Source organism: Pipistrellus hanaki (genome assembly GCF_964339955.1).
Source record: "Pipistrellus hanaki genome assembly, chromosome: 3".
Lineage (NCBI taxonomy): Eukaryota > Metazoa > Chordata > Mammalia > Chiroptera > Vespertilionidae > Pipistrellus > Pipistrellus hanaki.
In genome coordinates, this window is record NC_140505.1 from 24,973,683 (window position 1) to 24,995,391 (window position 21,709).

General features: G+C 39.1%; 1 protein-coding gene across 1 annotated transcript in view; it reads right to left on the reverse strand.

Annotated features, from left to right (window-relative positions):
- Nucleotides 1-15,859, reverse strand: part of CDC16 (cell division cycle 16) — a 30,281-nt gene extending 14,422 nt beyond the window's left edge. The window contains exons 1-12 of the mRNA XM_084879839.1: nucleotides 15,663-15,859; nucleotides 13,048-13,102; nucleotides 12,852-12,949; nucleotides 11,656-11,694; nucleotides 10,549-10,689; nucleotides 8,646-8,805; nucleotides 7,158-7,249; nucleotides 6,562-6,695; nucleotides 5,077-5,156; nucleotides 3,968-4,017; nucleotides 3,039-3,112; nucleotides 859-984 (exon numbers count right to left, since the gene is read on the reverse strand). Of these exons, the coding sequence (XP_084735965.1) occupies nucleotides 859-984; nucleotides 3,039-3,112; nucleotides 3,968-4,017; nucleotides 5,077-5,156; nucleotides 6,562-6,695; nucleotides 7,158-7,249; nucleotides 8,646-8,805; nucleotides 10,549-10,689; nucleotides 11,656-11,694; nucleotides 12,852-12,949; nucleotides 13,048-13,102; nucleotides 15,663-15,710 (1,097 nt within the window). The 5' untranslated portion in view covers nucleotides 15,711-15,859. The remainder of the gene's footprint in view (nucleotides 1-858; nucleotides 985-3,038; nucleotides 3,113-3,967; nucleotides 4,018-5,076; nucleotides 5,157-6,561; nucleotides 6,696-7,157; nucleotides 7,250-8,645; nucleotides 8,806-10,548; nucleotides 10,690-11,655; nucleotides 11,695-12,851; nucleotides 12,950-13,047; nucleotides 13,103-15,662) is intronic.
- Nucleotides 15,860-21,709: the final 5,850 nt, after the last annotated feature.

Here is a 21,709-nt window from a genome sequence, read left to right on the forward strand (position 1 = left end):
GAAATTCAAAACAAATAAATATGTGATCCTGCTCCTGAATACAAGCAAACAAATTAAAGTAGCTAACTTTTATCAGGGTTCTTTCTACATGGCAGACACTGTCCTAAAACTTTAACTGGTATTATTTCAATTACTCCTCAATGTAAGCCTAAGAGTGAGTATTGCTGTTACTATTTTTCAAGAGGGTAAATAACTTGCCAAGATCACCAAGCAGTGTGATTCCAGCCCAGAGCTCTGACCCATCGCACTCCCACCACCTCTCCACAGAGATGGAGACAGAGAACAGCGAACACAGAAAGAACACTGCAAGGTGTGACTAATTTTGAGTCCAAAAAAAGCCAACTGGAGTAAATAGCAATACTTTACTCTCCAAAGTATCACACTCTTAGGGTACACCTATATTAACTTACCTATTATATTAGTGACCCTAATCTCATGTAAAGCAAAATATATTTAATGTCAAGTTCAAGCTAGAACATTGGCAAATATAGTCCTATACTACCTTTAAGCCACATCAAATACCTTTTGGACATAAACAGAATATAAGTAATTTTGCTTATGAATACTTTCATTTTCGAATGAGCATGTAAAAGAGAGTTTCCTTCCTCATTTATTCCCTTACCCTAATTTCATAGTTCCCTTTTGTTCTGGTTAAGATAAAACTGCTAGGCAAAAATGACTACACCAGCTTCTTCCTCCCTCAATTTCCATAGTTATTATATAATCACAAGCCAGTAGCTACATGCAAGAAAGATATTTTCTTTAGTTTACAAAATGACAGTGATAATAATAATATAAATTTCATTTTGTTAGCAAAAGAATTCATTCATGCAGTTTGATCAGTTTTCTCTGCCATACCCTTTCATCAGCTGTGCTGCTGTGAAGTAAGCAGCCATTGCTTGGTCATGTTCACTCTCAACTGCAAATGAATGTCCATATGCTATCCACGCAGGCCCATAGGTCTTCTCAAGTGTTGTAGCTTTACTAAAATAAGAAACTTCATACAATTAATATAATATTTATTCTTAAATTGTTAATTTTATGTAAGCTGATGGTTTTAAGGACATTCAAATTAAATAAATTTTATTGGGTTGTCAATGCATGAAACACTAATGTAATATTTGTGTCAATTTACTTGAAACTAGAGCCTGATGAATGAGATTCGTGCACTGGGGGAGAAGGGGAGAAGAGAGGATAGAGGGGGAAAGGTGTCCCTCAGCCCAGCTAGTGCCCTCTCACAGTCCAGTCTGGGATGTCCAACTGACAGCTTAGGCCCACTCCCAGACATCCTTAATGCACTGCCATGGAGGCGGGAGAGGCTTGCCACTGTGCTCGCCAGCCGTGAGTCCAGCTTCTGGGATTCTGGCTGAGCCACACTCCCTTTGTGGGAGCACACTGACCACCAGGGGGTAGCTCCTGTGTTGAGCATCTGCTCCCTGGTGGTTGGCGCACATCACAGTGACTGGTCGTTCTGCAGTCTGGTAGATTTGCATATTACCCTTTTATTATATAGGATAAAAGAATACTTACTGGTACAAGCAAAATTTTAAGAAATTTTAGGAGAGGTCCACACTTTTTAGGTACTATAGTTGAACTCATTAGCATTCTGTATAGAATTTATACATATTACTTAATCCAGGAGCTTTACTTCACAACCAAGTAGGTAAATGGTGGTAGCAGCAACCATTTAGGGCCTGTTTTGTGCCAGGCAATATGATAGATGCCTTGTATGAATCATCTAATCCTAATAACTTGCAAGATAAATTATTATTTATATTTTAAAGATAAGTATACTGAGGCCGGAAGACTGATATTCTACAGAAGGTGCTATGAGATTCACCGTGGTTCCTACAGAAGGTGCTATGAGATTCACCGTGGTTCCAAGAACTGGACTAGATATGGTCAGTCCAGTTGGACTTAAATGGTCAGTGTTCAATCATTGGCCCTTTGGTGACCCAAAACAGGACATAAAGCAAAAATTATAAGACATGGAAAATATAAAGGGTGAGATTCACACTTCCTAGCATTTTATTTTCTAAGTTTTCTTTCTCCCAAATGTTCCCTGTTTCATGTAGAGTCCATTACTGAATTAGCACACTAATTCAAAGAAGCATAGCTCAAAGAACAATTACAACACACATCATCTTCTTTCTCCAGGAAGCAGCACAAGCAAGGTTTTCTATATAAAATACTTTACACAACTAACCAGAGGGCTCTCCCTATTTTCTTCCCAGTGCAGGATCCTTTCATGTCAACTTCTTAATTTTCCCAACAATCCTGGGATACAAGTATTATATCATTTCCATTAAAAAAAATAGAGAAATTAACTTTCCCAAGGGGCTGTGGCTAGCAAATGTTGGAACTTGGATGAGAATTCAAGACAGTGTCCAAAGTTCACATGTTTTCCCTTATATCCACTTTCTATTTTATTTACATGGAGGATATCACAAGTATCATTACATTTTTAATCTTTAGTAATTAATTCTTCACAGACATTTTCCTGTACTTGAATAACTGAATAATACAGGTTAAGTAGATTGTTTGGGCTGCATGGAGTTCCTTAATCTAAAACCACAGCAGGTCCTTATATAAGCCAGTTCCCTATACCAAGAATTCTGTTTTATAGTCACTTTTACTGATCCTAATCTCACGTAAAGTTTTATGTAACTTCACAACTATTAATAAAAGACATTCTAAAAGTAAGTAGTTAATAGTGTCTCTGTAAATGAAAAACAGAGCCTTTCAAACTATTTTATAATGTTCTCTATTATTTCACATTTCTCATTTATATATAAATAAAAAAAATATGTTACAAGATCCTTGAGAACAAGGTCTACACCACTGATTACTTTGATCTCCCTCATGACATCGTATAAAATCAAGGTACATAACTAATGCAACTGAACTAAATCTGCCAAAGAAAACATTTTTCCTTTTACACTGCTTTTAAAATACTTTCTATTTATTGCATTAAAGCAGATGAGCAAAACATCTCTCTACAGGTTCATCACAGAGCGAGGAAGACAATAAATGCGTACCTGAGGTATCTTCTGGCATGTTCATTCTTATGACCAACCATGAGATAATAGCATCCCACTGCAAACCAAGAAACCTACAAAGTTCAAAATTTACCATGACCAAAGATTTTGAACGAAAAACATCTAGCAAATTAGGCCAGAGGGTGGATTAGGTGTTCCATCCCACATTCTAGTTCAAGTTAGAAGAGAATCACATCTTCACAGCCCTTCCTCAAGAGGCCTTCAATCACTTCCCTGCAGCACTGCACACAAGGCCAGGCTGCTGAACACTTCCTATTTCAAACCCACTCAGTCCTGGCCTCTCACCTGCTCTATGAATCTTCCCTGCCTCTGGTTCCATATTGCTAGCTGACATCTCTTGCACTAGTGTTGCCTCTTTATAAGTTATTTTCATACTGGTCTAGAGTGCAAACTGAGACTTAGACCCTGATTCTTGACTTCTGTTTTTAAGGACACAGTTTCTGGTTCCACTTTCAATTTCACAGTTCTGATCCATGGCAGTTTGGAAGACATGATGATTTAAATCAGTGCACAATCCAGTAAGGTACTTTATGTATGCAACATGAGAAAGCTACCAAGCATTTGCTAGCATTACTTATGAGAGGTGGGAGTGTGATTTTGACTTTCAATATTTTATTTTTCTGCATGTTGAGTATTTTTAATAATAAACATACATAATTTCTATAATAAAAAAATAAAGATCTTTGTTTTAAGTTATGTTTCAATACACTAAAAAAATACCTTCATGGATTGAGAAAGTTAATGCAGCTTCTATTATCATAAGCACTAGGAGATTCTGCTCCAATACCTCAAAATAAAACATATTTGGCTACATTTAAATATAAGCTGTCTAAATACTAGTTAAGCATTTTCTTTAAATTCAAGTAAGAAAAAACACTTTAATAAATAAATTGTTTATATTTACTTACAGGGTTGCTAGGATATAAATCCACCAATTTATGAGAAAGATAGAAAAGTTCTACATTAGGAAAAAAAAAAAGAAAAAAATTATTCACATCAAATGAGTTTTAAGACATGACTTTCCCCCAGGCATAACTCTTTACAATCATATAAATGTTGTTCTCACAGCAACGATTTCATTCTTTTTTTTTTTCTTTCTTTTTAGAATCAAAATTCATTTACCCAATAAAATACAGAAACTCTAAAGGGTGGATACTATGGTTGTTTTATTTAAACTCTCTCTCTCTACAATTCTTTACCTGGTGCCCAACTTATAAGTAGGCACTGAGCACTTGCTGAGTGACTAGAAAATTAGAATGGCACATAGTAAAGCGCTTCATGGCCCTTAAGAGATTATTTCAAAGTACCTTACCTATCTTAACAACTCATGTCTCTTATTCCAAGGGCCTGTCATGGACCATCTTAAATACCTACAACCAGTTCAGTTGACCAAACTTTCGAGTTTATAATTTCCTCTTGAATAATATGTGAGTCCTTGGCACATCATGATTGTGTTTCCTACATGCAGCCTTGAATTCATTAGGCCAGGGCAGCTGGAGCATCTGCATCTCCAACAAGCTGCCAGGAGATATGATGCTGTCGGTCATAGGCCACACGTGAAGCGGCAGAGATTTGGAGTTAGAGTGACTGGCTTTTCCTTTTGACAGGACTCATTATTCAGCCTAAAAGATTTAAAGGCAAATACAGTCCAAACACAACTAAATGTTTCCAAAATGTTAAGATATGGAAAACCTGAGCAAAAAAAAAAAAAAAAATCTGCCTGCTTCCAACTTCAAAAAAGTTATTGACTTTTGCCGTATCAGTTTGCTTAAAAATTTTACAGAAAAAAAGGCAGAACTGCCACTCAACACTTAAACCACAAATTACATTTGAGACGAGGGAGCAGGAAGCAGGAATAAAGAAATAGAGTGTTCTGTTGAGATAACAGAATAGACCATTGGTTGCTTTGATAAGCATTTCTTCTCCCAGTTGTTATTTTTATTATGTTATAACCTATGACTTCAATTATCCAGGACTTGTGAGATAGAATTTCAAGAGTTAACAGAAAAATTCTTACCATTTGCTTTATTCAGCTCCACAAGTGTTCCTATATGTACAGGTAAACAATTTGCATGGAAAGGATCTTTTTCCATTACTCTGAAAGTTAAAGCAACACATTACTATCCCAGAAACAGCACAATACTCATTATAATTATGATTAAGTAGTCATTATAGCATTATGTACAATATTGAGGATTTTATTAATTTTTTACTTTCTTAACACATTATCCTATATAATCCCATATAATAAAGAGGTAATATGCAAATTGACCATCACTCCAACACATAAGATGGCTGCCACAAGATGGCCAGCAGGGGAGGGCAGTTGCGGGTGATCAGGTCTGCAGGGGAAGGCAGTTAAGAGTGACCGGGCAGACAGGGGAGGGCAGCTGGGGGGGACCAGGCCTGCAAAAGAGGGCAGTTGGGGGTGAACAGGCCAGCAGGGCAGAGAAGTTAGGGCGACCAGGATGGTAGGAGAGGGTGGGGGCGACCAGGCTGGCAGGGGAGGGCAGTTAGGGGTGACCGGGCCGGCAGGGGAGGGCAGTTGGGAGTGACCAGGCCTGCAGGGGAGGGCACTTGGGAGCAATCAGGCCTGCAGGGTGGGCAATTTGGGGCAACCAGCCTGCAGTGGAGGACCGTTGGGGGCAATTGGCTGGCAGGGAACAGTTAGGCGTCAATTAGGCTGGTAGGGGAGTGGTTAGTGGATAATCAGGCTGGCAAGGGAGGGCAGTTAGGGGCAATCAGGAAGGCAGGCAGACGAGCAGTTGGGAGTCAGCAGTCCTGGATTGTGAGAGAGATGTCCGACTGCCCATTTATCCCTGATCCCACTGAGATCGGGCCAAAACGGCAGTCAGACGTCTCTCAAGGGGTCCCAGATTGGTGTGGGTGCAGGCTGGACTGAGGTGCATGAATTTCATGCACAGGGCCTCTAGTTAGGTTATAAGTGAAAAGGAAAATTCCGGTATGGAATGAAAATATATATCACATACATTTACTTTAAATCAATAGAACTGTAACATTAAATAAGTAGTCCAATTATTTAGAAGGATCAAAAACAATGTAAAATATAAAATAGATACAAGTATTTATCAATTAAAATTTTTGTGAATTCAAGGATTTATGCAACACTAAAGATCTATTAAAAATGGTATGCATGATTTAGTAAAGAACAAGTTTGAACTATGTACACTGGAAAACTTGAAAGATGGGTTGGCTAGTCAGTGTGCCTGACTGAACACTAGTACTTCTTGGATTTTATTAATCTCTAACAAAGAAGAGATTCATAAAACTAGCCAAAATGCTATTTTCAAACTTGCAGACTATCAAAGACTGAAATGAGGGACATGTATACTGCCCAGTTAGTGGAATAACCCTCTATGGTATTCTGCAAAGTAGTAAGGGCAACTTAATTACCATCAATTAATTCAAGATTACTCAGAAAGCATGCCCCATGCATATTTAGATGAAATGTTCCTAAACAAAAATAAACGGATATACTTACACAGAAGTAAGCTTGTAGCACATTTTAAAATCACAGTTATAATAATGTCTTTCAGCTAAAGATACTACCACATCCAGATTTTCTTGCAAACCATCTACAGACTCGGGGATGATAGTTTCACTGGGTTTGTTATACTGAAACAGAGGAAGAAATGTAAACTCAATGAGCTATACCAAGTCAAAAGGCAGATTCAATCTGACCCAAGTGTTTAAAGGATTTACATAAGGATACGTATAAGCCTCTGGAAACATTTTTAACTGCAAGACTCATCAGTACTCCTCTCAATGGGCTTAATTTTATCACAGAATTCCATACAGGAAGTATTTTACAAAGTAGAAGTTCAGGACGCATAAGAAAAAAATCCTCATTTTCATGCAACATGATTCCATTTATCCGATAGTTCAATCTGTTAGTATAAGAAGTCCCTGGGATGAAGACATATTTTTTGAAGCTTTTTTAAAGAAATCTAAATCCATTCTTGCAAATGTGCTAGATTAATAAAAATTTCTAAAAATTTAACTCCTAAAAGAATAGAGGCCAAATTGAATGAAAGAAATAAGATACTCGCATAATGCAAATACTGTGTTTTTACTTACCTTTTTTAATTTGTTCTCAAATAGAAAACGTAGCAATTCCTGTTCTTCAGTACAGAGCTTATTAAGAGGTAGTGATTCAAGGAGTTCTTTTTCTTAAAAACATTGAGGAAAAAATAATGTCATCACAATATTTATGGGGGCAGGGGAGTCAGTAATAAAAAATATTCTTCTATAGTTCTTGTCTAAATAAGTCAAACTCAAAAAAGAAAATAACAAGATAAAAATGTACTAGAAAAATCTAGGACAGTGGTTCAGGCCCAGGTGATGAGGACTACCTGAAGGGCCATGCTACTACCAGGCCATTCTCCAGCCCCAGCACTACTGCACTTTGCACGGACAATTCTCTGTGGTGTTGGCTGTCCTATGCGCCACAGGAGATTCAGCAGGATCTCTGGTCTCAACCCACTAGCAATCAGTAGCAACCTCCCTGCTCCCTCCCCACCCCCCACCCCCAAGTTATGTCAATCAAAAATGTTCCTGGATACTGCTCAATGCCTCCTAGGAGGCAAAATCACCCTGTTTGAGAACCACTGTACTAGACTAAAATATGTTTGAATCTCATTAATATAACATCCCCATTTTCTCTCTGTTTCCTTTGCTTATCCACCTCACATCACTGCCGATGCTCTAGGTCAGTGATTTTCAACCTTTTTCATCTCATGGCACATACAATCTAACTACTAAAATTCTGGGGCTAACCAAAAAATATATTTTTTTGCCAATCTGACAACAACAAAAAAATAGGTAACTTTTGATTCATTACACCAAATGGCTATTGTGTTTGCTGGGGGGAGCTGAGGCAGAGGTAGTTAAGGGGCGACTAGGTCAGCCAGAAAGGGCAGTTAAGGGTGACTTGGCAGGCAGATAGGTGAGTGGTTAGGAGCCAGCAGTCCCAGATCATGAGAGGGATGTCCAAAATGAAGAGGATACAGTCTGGGCTGGCTGTTGTCATTTTCTTATTTGACAATCTAAGGGAGAAGAGGGCTAAATAGGTATTACTTTAGAATTTTTCTTACGGCACACTGGTTGAAAATCGCTGCTCTAGGTCAATGGTTCTTGGCCCTTATTGTCCCATAGGATCATTTGGAAACCTTAAATCATGCCAGAGCATCCCCACCAGAGATTTTGATTCAACTGGTCTAGAGATGGAATCTGTACACTGAGTTTTTAAAGCTCCTTGGGAATTTAAAATGTAGTCAAGTTGAGAGCCATGTAATCAGATACTGAAATCTTGTTTATATTACCTCAAATCACTTCTCAAAAATATGGTCTTATCACATCACAATCCCTAAGGATTCTGACTGCAACAGGAACTGCCCAGTATTGTATTCTGTAATGCACGTCATATTTGAAGACACTAAAAAAGTTAATAGGTCTATTTAAATCTAAATCTGTACAGAGCCTGCTGTTGACTCACAGATTTCAGGGGGAAAACACATAAAAAGAGTATCAATTGTGCTAAACATACAAACACCTGAGTTTCCAAACCTTCTTGGGCTGTCAACATGTGGTGTGACGTCAAAAGATCAAATGCTTCAAAACAATAGACATCAAGCTTCAAAGCTTCTTTATAGCTATAGGTAGCTAGGGTTCGGTTATCTAGAGCGTCATAGATTTTCCCTCGTAAAAGACAAATAGAACTCTTTATCTGTTGGAAAAATATGAGTCACATACTAAGCCAATAATTTTAAACTTAATTTATCAAAAATTTTATATAATCTGAAGGCCCAGGACTTTTTTTTTTTTTTTTTTTTTTTTTTTTTTTTTTAACTCTAAAAGGATTTTTCCACCCCACTGTCAGACATAGTATAAACAGAAACATGAAGGCAGATAAAACTTCTCTAATCTATCTTCCCTAGGCTCTCCTCACTTCAGTACTTCTTTATAGTGAAGATGTCACTCTACTTTTTTCATTACCTTTTTTTCTCAAATAGAGTAAGGATTTCGAGATAGTAAACAGCATACATATACTGCATCAAACTTTAACAGTTTGATAGTAGGTCTCTATGAAAGGATCTTAGTAACTATTAGGAAACTGGCAGCAATGTAGCATAGTGGTTAGGAGCATGGCTTTCTGGAACTAAACAGACTTGAGTTCAAATTCCAGTTCTGACACTTAGTGACCTTGGACAAGTGATGTAACCGCTCTTGGCCTCAGTTTCCTTTTCTCACCTAAATTACAGGGCTCTATGAGGAGTAGAGGTGATAAATCTCTGAAGAGCTAGCACATGGTACGGTGCTTACACAGTAGTCACCTCACCATCATCATTAACAAGAGAATGTAAAAATCTAATTGATATTCCAGACTCTGAATCTCAAGAAACACATAACTGTGCTTAAAGGCTAAAACTGGTACAGGGCTGAAGAATATTCATTATAAAATCAAAATTTAAAAAACACTGGAGTACCTTATGAGAGAATCTTAGACCTATGTAGTATCCAATAAGTTATTTTTAAAAAAGCATTTTAATAATACATTACAAATCATGTATTTCTTAGCAGGTAAGTTAATGGATAAGAAGTCCAAAGATAATAATAATACCAAGCTCCCTCACAAATGCATTTCTTGGCAGAAAAATGAATGTGTACTTCTTAGTATATAAAATATAGAAACAGTACAAAAGAGAGAGAAACACCTAAAAATGTTGAGTATTCCTATATTTTTTAGGTGACTTACAAGTTCTTTATTAACAGTTATAAAAAATAACTAGAAAAATGGGGGAAGTGATGATAACGACTCCACAGTCCAGGCTTTCTTTCTGAAGTAACAATGTTCTACAGTTGCTAAGGTGAGGGTTGTACAGCTCTGTGAATATACTAAAAGCCAAGCAACTGTACTTTTAAATGAATGAATTGCATGACATGTGGATTATTTATCAAGAAAGCTGTTAATGAAAAAAAAAAGGAATAACAGTCCAGATTAGTAATCTGAATGTAGATGTCACCTATATGATATAATCTCTGCCAGCAAGGAATTAGCAATTTCATGCAGATAGAAAGTATACAAATTGAAATACACAAATATCATAAATAAAAACACCAAACCACCCCATAGAAACAACCTATGGTAATCAAAGTTTCTTAGGAGCAGGTATAAACACTGTTGAAACTCAGTAAGGGTAAAGGCTATGCCACCTGTGGGAAGTAGTTTTAGGCATCAAATGGAAGGAAGATCTCAAATCAGCCTAGTTCAGACTCAAGCATCTAAGAACATAATTATCGCTTCCAAATGATGGCTCAAAATGTCTCAAAATTGTTTTGAATTTTGGAGGGCAAATTAAGTAGGCAACCAACATATTTCAACATGGTTATACTCAAGTAAAATAAAATAATTTATTCTTGTTACTTCTTACTCATGTTACTGAAACATGCTTATTATAGTATTACTTACTGAGGACTGTGACATTTCCCAGTCATTGGGGGTGTCTTTCAAACCACTGTCATCCTTTAAATACTTCTCAAATAATCGTTTGTTGATAGGCTCCTCCATATCAAGAATATCGAGAGCCTGCTGATGCTCTTTCGCAGCATACTATGTAAAAAACAGAAATACCGTTCGTCAGGCATGACTTCAAACACTAGATTTAGACACAAATACTGCAGACTTCATGGATTTTTTTTATTTACTTATTTTTATTTTTTTTAATTTTTTAAATATATTTTATTGTTTTTGTACAGAGAGGAAGGGAGAGAGATAGAGAGCTAGAAACATCGATGAGAGAGAGAGTCATCGATCAGCTGCCTCTTGCACACCCCCACTGGGGATATGCCCGCAACCAGGGTACATGCCCTTGACCGGAATCGAACCCGGGTCCCTTCAGTCCCCAAGCCGACGCTCTATCCATTGAGCCAAACCGGTTTCGGCTTCATGGATTTTTTTAAAGAAAGAGATTATGGGAGAGAAACACTGATTGGTGCCTCTTCTATGTGCCCCGACCAGGATGGAACCTACAAATTAGGTATGTGCCCTGACTGGGAATCAAACCCACAACCTTTTAGTGTATGGAATAACACTCCAACCAACCAGAACACCTGACCAGGGCAATACTATAGATTTTAAAAGGTTTACGAATATTATACCCATTCATTACTTAAATTGAAAAGTGTCTAACCCAAACAGTGTGCTCAGACATCAGAGAGTTGACCCATGAACCAGGAGGTCACAGTTTGATTCCTGGTCAATTAACATGCCTGGGTTTTGGACAAGAGGCAGCCAACCGATGATTCTCTCTCATCATTGATACGTTTATCTCTCTCCCTCTCCCATCCTCTCTGAAATCAATAAAAACATATTTTAAAAAATTAATGTCTAAGTGGAATTTTCTTCATGCATGTGATGAATCAATATTTTATAGCAAACAATATTAAAGAACATTTCCTCACAAAATATTAATCCACCAAACTCCATCATTAGAATTCTTACACATATGTGAGAGATGCATAACATTCACATTATTAAACTTTTACCAAATAAAAAGAAAACAGAAAGGATACTTACATGGCATCTAGCTGCAAGGTAGCGGCAAGATTCATACAACTAGAAAAGAAATTAATCTATTAAAATAGTGGTCAAGGTACTGTGCATCTTCACTCTAAAAGAAAACTATGAGGATGAAATAAAGCTAGTTTGATAATTTTTCCTTTTACTCTTGTAGAGAAAAAAAAAAAAAAATCCAGTCTTTTTTAACCCACACCCATCATAAAACCTACTGTTTACTAGGCACCGAGGATTCAAAAAGGAGTAGGGGCCTGTCCTCTGGGAAGTTAAAGCAGGGGAGACATAAACATAGCACAGTTTCTTGCACAACGGAAAGAGGACATAAAAAGTTCTTGCCACCTGAGGAAGAAAACATCTGCAGGGGGGAAGGTAAGTGAGGAGTTACTCAGCATTCTAGGCACTGAGTCTGAATATTTGCCACTAGTACAAGGTAGTACAAGTATTCAGCACGTGCTGCATGTACTGATGTTGGTAGGCAGTTAGAAGCAGACTGGTGAGAAATCATAAAGGAGTCTATTAATGCATGTGATTTTATCCTATAGGAAATGGAAAATCACTGAACGATATTGTCAGTGGCACCATCGGATCTGTGTTTTAGGAAGACCATCCCTGTGAGAATTTAAAAAATGAACTGGAGCCGAAATCGGTTTGGCTCAGTGGATAGAGCATCGGCCTGCGGACTGGAAAGTCTCAGGTTCGATTCTGGTCAAGGGCATGTACATTGGTTGCGGGCACATCCCCAGTAGGAGGTGTGCAGGAGGCAGCTGGTCGATGTTTCTCTCTCATCGATGTTTCTAGCTCTCTATCCCTCTCTCTTTCTCTCTGTAAAAAATCAATAAAATATATTTTAAAAAATAATAATAAAAATAAAAAACGAAGGTGGGGAGTGGGAAAGATGTTACTGGAGAAGAGAGACAAGAGAAGAGACAAAAAACAACAAACCAAATTAAAGGCCTGACACGTATGAGTGGTAACAAGGTAGAAAGGAATATCCATAATTTCAGAAATATTTTAGAAAACAGAATTTTCAAAACTTGGTGATTAGAGGTGGGAAGGAAAAGCAGAGTGACTGAGATTAGGAATAGCAAAATTAAATCCTTTTAAATAATTTTCACATAAAACAAACACCTACAATACTAATTTAAGGACAGTCTTAAAAAGCTCTGAAAAGCTTTAACGTTCATACAATCACTTACTTTATCTAGTTTTCGTGACCGAAGTGCATGAGCTGCTCGATGATACTGTGCTGTCAGGTAAAGACACTGAGCCAACCAATAAATGTCCTGGGGTTCCTCTGGAGGGAAAAATCACTGAATTGGTCAGAGGTACAAGGTAAAATAGAAATATTTTTAAATATACAGAAATTTTAAAAAATTAGGGTTTGTCACTTACCATGAGAGAGTGAAGCTACTTTATCTGCCCAAAATAGAGCACTTTGATATTGTTGCTGTATAAGAAAAAAACGATAATTTCCCTGTTACTTCAACTTTTAAACAAATATCTAATATTATTAGAATGCAGTATTTTTTTACATGTAGTAGGAGCCTATCATATCTTTATCTTATATCTCAGCTAGGTAAGTTTCAGTTCAATGATGTAATAAAAAATTATTGTAAGATCATTACATATACAGTTGTAATAAAAAACATTTCAGTTTAAAAAAAAATAAACTTATACACTGCAAAAATGTATCAGCAGGTACAAGCATAAAAACAGAGATATAGGTCAATAGGCTAGAATAGAGATCCCAGAAATAAATCTTTACTTATATGGTCAATTAATCTTTGACAAAGGAGGCAAGGATATACAATGGGGTAAAAATGGTCTCTTTAATAAGTGGTACTAGGAAAAACGAAGACACATGCAAAAAAGAGAGAGAGAGAGAGAGAGAGAGAGAGAGAGAGACACACACACACACAAACACAAATAAACTCAAAATAGATTAAAGACTTAAACTTAAGACCTAAAACCATAAAACTTCTAGAAGAAAACCTAAGCAGTAAACTCTGACATCACTCTTAGCAATATCTTTTTAGATATATCTTGGGTAAGGGCAACAAAAGGAAAAATAAACAAAATTCAACCACATCAAAATAAAGTTTGTGCAGTGAAGGAAACCAACAACCACACACACACACACACACACACACAAAAAAAAAAAAAAAACCCCACAAAAAACAACAACAAAAAAGCACACAAAAGATGACCTACTAAATGGGAAAAAGTATTCACAAGTGGTACATCTAATAAGGTGTTAATACCCAAAATAATCTAAGGAACTCATACAACTTAACACCCAAAACACAAACAATCCAATTTTAAAAACGGGCAGAAAACTTGAATAAAAATGTCTCCAAAGAGGACATACAGATGCCCAATAGACATGAAAAGATGCTTAATCATCAGGGAAATGCAAATTAAAATAAAAATGAGATATCACCTCACTCCTGTCAGAATGGATATCATCAATAGATCAACAAATAAGCGCTGGTGAGAAAATGGATAAGAAGGAAACCCTTGTACACTGTTGGTGGGATTACAAATTGGTGCAGCCACTATGAAAAACTGTATGGGGGGGGGGGGGGGACCACTGTATCGAGTTTCCTTAAAAAATGTAAAACAGAACTATCTTATGACCCAGCAATTCTGCTTCTGGCCAAACCATGGGTATTTATCTAAAGGAAACCAAAACACTAATTCAAAAAGTTACATGCACCCCTATGATCATTTCAGGATACTCACATCAGCCAAGATATGGACGTAACCTCGTTTATATCGGTAGATGAGAGTACAAAGAAAATATGGTGTGTGTGTGGGGGGGGGGGGGGGGGGGGAGGGGATTTCCAAAAAAAATTTTGCAACAACGTGTATGGACCTAGAGGATTAAGTGAAATAAATCAGACAGAGAAAGGCAAATATGGTATGATTTTTCTAATAAATGGAATCTAAAAAACAAAAGCAGGACCTTAGATATACAGAACAAGCTGACAGTTGTCAAAGGAGGGGGCTAAGGGGATGGAAAAGAATAGTTTTAAAAACAGAAAGAAAAAAAAAAAAAAACTATGAGCAGGTATCTAAAATAGTAGGAAATTTAAGTGATTATTTTGTAGTATCTAGTCATTAGCAATGGCTCTCAATTTTTCTACAATCCTTGCCTCAGTCCTCCAGGAATCAAACTAAGAACTCAACTGCCCAAGTGGGAGGAGGAATGCTAATAGACGGCGACAAATCTGCTCAATGTTAAGTGCCCCAAGGGTGGCAAGCAGGCCTGTCTCGTTTCTCACAGCATCCCCAGCGCCACAGAAAAGTGCTCAGGAAGCACGTGTTCAACTGACTTACCGTGAACCAAAACAGAGCCCTCCAAAGCACTGCGAACATTTGGCAGCATCATTTCACAACCAATCCTCAACATCTCTCATCGCACATGCTTTCCTCTCCTTTGGCTTCCAATTTATTGGGAGAGCATTCATTTTACTAAAACTTAAGTGACATCCTATTTTAAACGGATGCTACTGATTCTGGAGACACTTCTTTCTCAAACACAGAAGCTTGCTGTTCGCTGGAGGGCCATGCAGGGAACACAGTTTACCTTGCTGATTTGAGGCAACAGGCTTGTTGGTATCTTTATTCGCTTACATTCGGCCAAGAATGAATGACAACTTCTCCCAAATTTTCTATTAGCTAGCTAAATTCAAAGGCCACCCTGCACCTTTCCTCCTAAAAATAATTCTTCAATTTCCACTCAACCTAAGTGTGCATTGAGCACCTACTGTGTGCCCAGGGGTTAGGCCGGCAGCCGACAGGACCTCGTGTACCTGTAAGGCTCACCCTGAGTTTAGGGGGCTTTCCTTTTCAGTGCTCCTCGTCCTCTCGGCTGCAGAGACAGCCAGGCCCGGCTGGACCCTGCACCACCAAACCCCAAACCGCAGCTCCCCCGGAGGAAAAGGGCCGGGGCGAGCTCCCCTCACGACTCCCGCGGCCCGCGCTCCCCGAGTCAGTCCGCCCACCTGGTCCAGGTACTGCCGAACACGCTTCCGCAGCCGCTCCAGGTTCATGGCCGCGCTGCGGGGAGTCCGGCCCAGCGCCCTCCGCCGCGCACCTGCCTTCCCGCTGCCCGCCGAACACACCCGGATCCCAGCCCCTAATCCCGGCAGAACTGACAGACTCCGCGCTGCAGCCGCCTAGCCTCTTCCGGTCCGGGCCAGGCCTCTAGCCGGAAGTCCTCCGCAAATGCGTCCCCTCCAGAAACGGAGCGCCGCGCTGCTTGGTTCCGAGGGGCTCTCTTAGCCGTGGGTGGCCGGGGGTTTGTGGGAGACCTGGGTGCCTTTTCTCTGCGACTGGAGCGTCTCTTTCAGATTGTCTTTTGGCAAACAAACCCAAAAGGTAAATAATATTGTGATCAAAACCAATAAAAACTAAAAAAACCTTGATCTAGTCAAACTTTGAATCCATACATTGGAATGTTATGCAGCAATAAAAACGAATTAAGTGTTGGCCCATGCAGTATGCTTAGTGAAAGAAGCCAGTCACAAACGGCCACGTATGTGTGATTCCATGGACAGAGATTCTCTCACCTACTGAAACCTTACTCAAGCTCCCTTATCAGGAAAAAGGCTACACTCTTTATCAACTAGGCCTGACTTTAGGACTTGCGTGTGCTTTTATGCATCATCCAATTTTACTAAGAATTCTGTAAGTTTAGCCAGAATCCCCCTCCCATACATCAACAAATTCCTCACCCCTTTCCATTTTCTACATGATATCTGATCACCCTGGCCTGCCTTCAACAAGAATTCTGTTAGATCAGTTTAGACAGAATCTGAGAGCAAATGCTGGGGGAGAATGTGAGAAGAGGAACATAAATAGAATTTCCTCCATTAGTCAAACCACCCATGAGCTTGTAAACATTTGGCAGAGTTCTAATTTTGTTTCTTAATCTTCAATTGTTATCTAAAATGGGTCTCACCAGGCCCAGCCTGTATGGCTCAGTGATTGAGCATCAACCTATGGGCCAGGAGGTCATGATTTGGTTCCTGGTCAGGGCACATGCCAGGTTGCAGGCTGGATCCCCAGTGTGGAGTGCTCTCTCATCATTGATGTTTCTCTCTCTCTCTCTCTCTCTCTCTCTCTCTCTCTCTCTCTCTCTCTCTTTTCCTCTCCCTTTCTCTGAAACCAATAAAAAAAAAATTTTTTTTAATGGGTCTCACCAGGCACATGTCAAGGTGTGGACAGGGCTGTTTTCCTTCAAGAGGCTCTAGTGGAGAATACAGTTCTTCACCTTTTTCAGCGTCTACAGGCCATCAGCATTCATTCGTGGCTTCTTCCTCCAACTTCATTGCCAGCAGAGTAGTATCTTCCAATCTCTCTGACTCTGAGCCTCCCTCCTGCCTCTCTCTTTCACTTACAAGGACCTTGTGATTACAGTGCACTCCTCCAAATAATCCAGAATGATTGCTTCATTTAAAATCCTTAATCACACCTGCGAAGTCCTTTTTTGCCATTTGAGGTAACATATTCATAAGTTCAGGAACTAGACATGGGCACCTTGGGGGATGTTATTCTGCCCACCACATTACCTAACCACCAAAAGGCATGATATAGCCACACAAAGGCATGCCTTTATTACAATGATATATATATATATATATATATATATATATATATATATATATATATATATATATACAATGAAAATTCACCCTTCCAACTGGAAACCAACTCAAAGTACATGGACAACCTTTTCCAGGACCATCTTTTCTTTCCAACACTGTAGCCAAGTGATTTACCTACTCCTTATTTGAGGACTGCTATGAGGTGGGGAAGGAGAACCTCTTAAATGCAGCCAGAGGCAGACTTGTAGTAAAAGTGAAGGCCAAGGAAGATCTATGAAAAAACAGAACCATCCTGCAGGGCCACACCATGGGGGATGCAGCAAGTGTGTTGTTTGGTGAGAAAGGGGGCAGTGGAGCTAAACTGCCTTGGTTCAGGTTTTGGGGAAGTTTCTCAACCTCTCTGTGTGTCATTTTCCTCATCTGTAAAAGGGGGATGATAATAGCTCACACCCATACCAGGGGTGGGGAACATCTGGCCTGTGGGCCATGTAAGTCCTGGGAAATCATTTGGTCTGGCCCTGGCAAGGCATTAGGTGTGAGTTAATTAAATGTTAGACCAAACGTAGGCTAATTTTTAAGTTGACAATTTTGTATGACCCATGAATGATGTAATAAATATCCAAATGGCCCTTGGCAGACAAAAGGTTCCCCACCCCTGCCTTATAGAACTGATGTATGCCAGGAGTCAATAAGATAATTCATCTAAAGTGCTTAGAATAATACAGAAACATTTTCTTGTAATTATAAATAATGCAGGGTGGGCCAAAAGTAGGTTTACAGTTGTGAATACGGGAGTTTATTTTTATACTATTATTTATTAATTTGTATTATTTTCCATGTGAACAACTATAAACCTACTTTTGTCCCACATTCTATGTATATCTGTATATATTGAATTGCATTACATTATACATTTTTTATTTAAATCATTTTTTAATTTTTAAATTACAGTTGGCATACATTGTTATGTTCATTTCAGGTGCACAACCCAATGGATTGAACATTATATAACTTATTAGGTGATCATCCCAATGAATCTTATACCCATGTGACACGAACATATATTTATTGGAATATTATTTACTATCTTCCCTGTGCTGTACTTTACATCCCTATGACTATTCTGTAAAAATCAATTTATACTTCTTAATCTTTTCACTTTTTTCACTATCCTCCCAACTCCCCTCATATCCAGCAACTGTCAAAATATTTTCTGTATCTATGAGTCTGTTTCTGTTCTGTTTATTTTGTTTTTTAGACTCAACTTTTGATAGACATGCATTTATTGTCATGTTATTGTTCATATTTTTAATGTTTTTTCTTCTTCTTCTTAAAGAAGAACCTTTAATATTTCATGTAATACTGGTTTGGTGGTGATGAGCTCTTTTATTTTATTTTTTTCTCGTCTGGGAAGCTTTTTCTATGTCCTTCCATTTTTTTATTTGTTTATTTTTATAAATGGAAGGGATCTCCCTTTGGAAGATACCTTCACTCTTTAAAATATATATATATATATATATATATATATATATATATATATATATATATAATTGATATTTTACAGAGAGAAGGGGAGAGGAATAGAGAGTTAGAAACATCAATGAGAGAGAAACATAGATCAGCTGCCTCCTGCACACCCCCTACTGGGGATGTGCCCGCAACCAAGGTACATGCTCTTGACCAGAATCAAACCTAGGACCCTTCAGTCTGCAGTCTGAAACTCTATCCCAAACTGGTTAGGGCTGTCCTTTCATTTTAAATGATAGCTGTGAACCAAGGTTGGCTGCTGATAGTGCTGGACCTGGGACCACTTATTGTGAGATGTAGGGCATGCTGAAGCCAGATGGTACATGTTTGAGAGATTTTAGGAGAGCCTGAAGCATAAGTTTTTCATATGGAAAAGCCACTGTAAACAGCTTGGGTGGACTCCCAGGTTGGGTGGGGCAGAGTCTCAGGGAATCACCAGGGGTGAACAGTGTGAACCTGGTTGATAGAAACTCAGATATGGTGCCCTCCTGCTGGCTCTGTGGAGGCAGGGGGGTGGGGAAGTCTCAGAAAAGGAACAATGGCCTCTGCCAGAAAGCTACCCCCACCTCCCCAGCTCTTACCTTGATGCCAGACAATTCAGTTCCTCCCCATATGTCCCTGGTGCCTTTCAAGCTACTGCCCTAGTGATGGATCTCAAAGGGAGTCAGTCCAAGTGGGAGTGAGTCCAAGTAAGTTTGTGTGCAAGCCCTTTAAGAGGAACTGCTTGGGACTCCAGCAGCATGCTGTCTTAGCCACAATTCCTCATGGTTTTTACAGCCAGAAGTTATGGGGACTTTTTTATTTATTTAAATATTTTATTGATTTTTTTACAGAGAGAAAGGGAGAGAGATAGAGAGTTAGAAACATCGACCAGCTGCCTCCTGCACACCCCCTACTAGGAATGTGCCCACAACCAAGGTACATGCCCTTGAAGGGAATTGAACCTGGAACTCTTCAGTCCACAGGCTAACGCTCTATCCACTGAGGCAAACTGATTTCGGCTGGGGACTTCTTTTCTTGGCACTGGAACCCTGGGCTGGGAGGAAGGTATGGGGCAGGGACCCTTCACTCCTTAGGGGGTACAACTGAGATATTCCTCTGGATTTTTATCCACCACAAGTGGGTGTGGGACCAGCTCCTTCCACATGTCCACACCTTCTGCTAGTCTCGATGTGGCTTCTTCTTTAAGTCCCTGGTTGTAGTACTTCCACTGATGGTCATTCTGATTTAGTTGTAATTTTGATATGGTTTTGGAAGGATGTGAATACCACATTTACCTACTTCACCATCTTGACCAGAAGCCCATACATTATATTATTAATTGCATTTATTAGTAGTGATAGTAGTAATAGAAGTTTTGCTAATAATTCTGAGAGACACAAATTATCAGCATGAAAATCTGTCTTAGCTATTTCTCAGGGTAATTTCAAAACTAGAGAATTTTCCCTGGCCAGTGGTTGCTAAGTGGTTAGAGCCTCGGCCTGTGCACCACAGGGTTGCTGGTTTGATCCCTGGCCTCAGTTGGGGTATGTGTGGGAGGCAACCAATTGATGTGTCTCTCTCAACAATGTTGTTTTTCCCCTCTCTCTCTCCCTCCCTCCCCCTGTCTCTCCCACTTCTCCTCTCTCTTCCATTCTATCTAAAAAATTAATGGAAATAATATCCTGGAGTAGGATTAACCACAAAAAATTTAGACAGGTTGTCCAGTTCCATTTGAGGTCATTGTGCCAAGACAGTTCTTATTTACCTTCTGGCCTGCTTGACTCTATGGAATGACTAAAAAGCAGGTTGACAAACAAAGTTTCTGGGGCCTCAGCTAGGCCTGGAGTTTCTCCATTGTATGTAGTAAGGGTGGCCAGGCAATTTGTCATACCTGATTTCATGCTTCGAGTTTTTTTTTTCTTTTTTAAATATATTTTATTGATTTTTTACAGAGAGGAAGGGAGAGAGATAGAGAGCTAGAAACATTGATGAGAGAGAAACCGACCAGTTGCCTCCTGCACACCCCCCACCGGGGATACGCCCGCAACCAAGGTACATGCCCTTGACCGGAATCGAACCCGGGTCCCTTCAGTCCCCAAGCCGACGCTCTATCCATTGAGCCAAACCGGTCCCGGCAATGCTTCGAGTTTTTACTGAACATTTTTAAATTAACCTAAACGTCTCAGTTAAAGTCTTAAGTCTGAGATGAGTAATTAGTAAAATCACAAATATAGCCTTAAATTTTCTTTCCATCAAACTAATTTTTAAAAAGACAAAATAAAATAGTGAATTCAGTTTGAATTACAAGCTTTTGATATCTTGACCATCTTGATATTATCCAGATGTGTTTGCAATTCATACATCTTCTATTTCATTCTGGGCAGCCAAGATCTCAGAATGTTTTCATGTCTTAAAATCTTTGCTGCAAAAGATTTAATTAAGTAAACACATACCCTTGAGGGCACAATTCATCTCTTCCCCCCCCCCCCCCCCCCCCAGTTTGTTCTTTTCCGCTCTTGACAGCAGCTCCAGAATCCTCTCCACGGTACTCACATCAACATGAACGCAGAGACATTCAACTCCCTGGAGAATCCAAACCTTAGAACATTTCATTTCAGAGTCCTAACCATCTTTAAGGAATAACCAATATCCATAGGAGACTCCCTCCTCTTCAAAGTCCCTTCCTGTGTAGCATATCTCTCACCTCGCACCTTCCTGTTTTGTGGGTGCCAGCCATGTTGTGCTGGGTGGGCTCTGACTCTCAGAGGTTTGCCGGGTCAGTACCAGGAGGCTGACTCATTCTGCATCTTGTGCTTTTTTGGGTCACACCCTGAGGGGGCAGGCAGGGCTCTTGCCTATAGTAAAATTTCTATTAATGCATTCCAGAATGCTCTAGTTAATATCATTTTTTAAATTTTTTTTATTGATTAAGG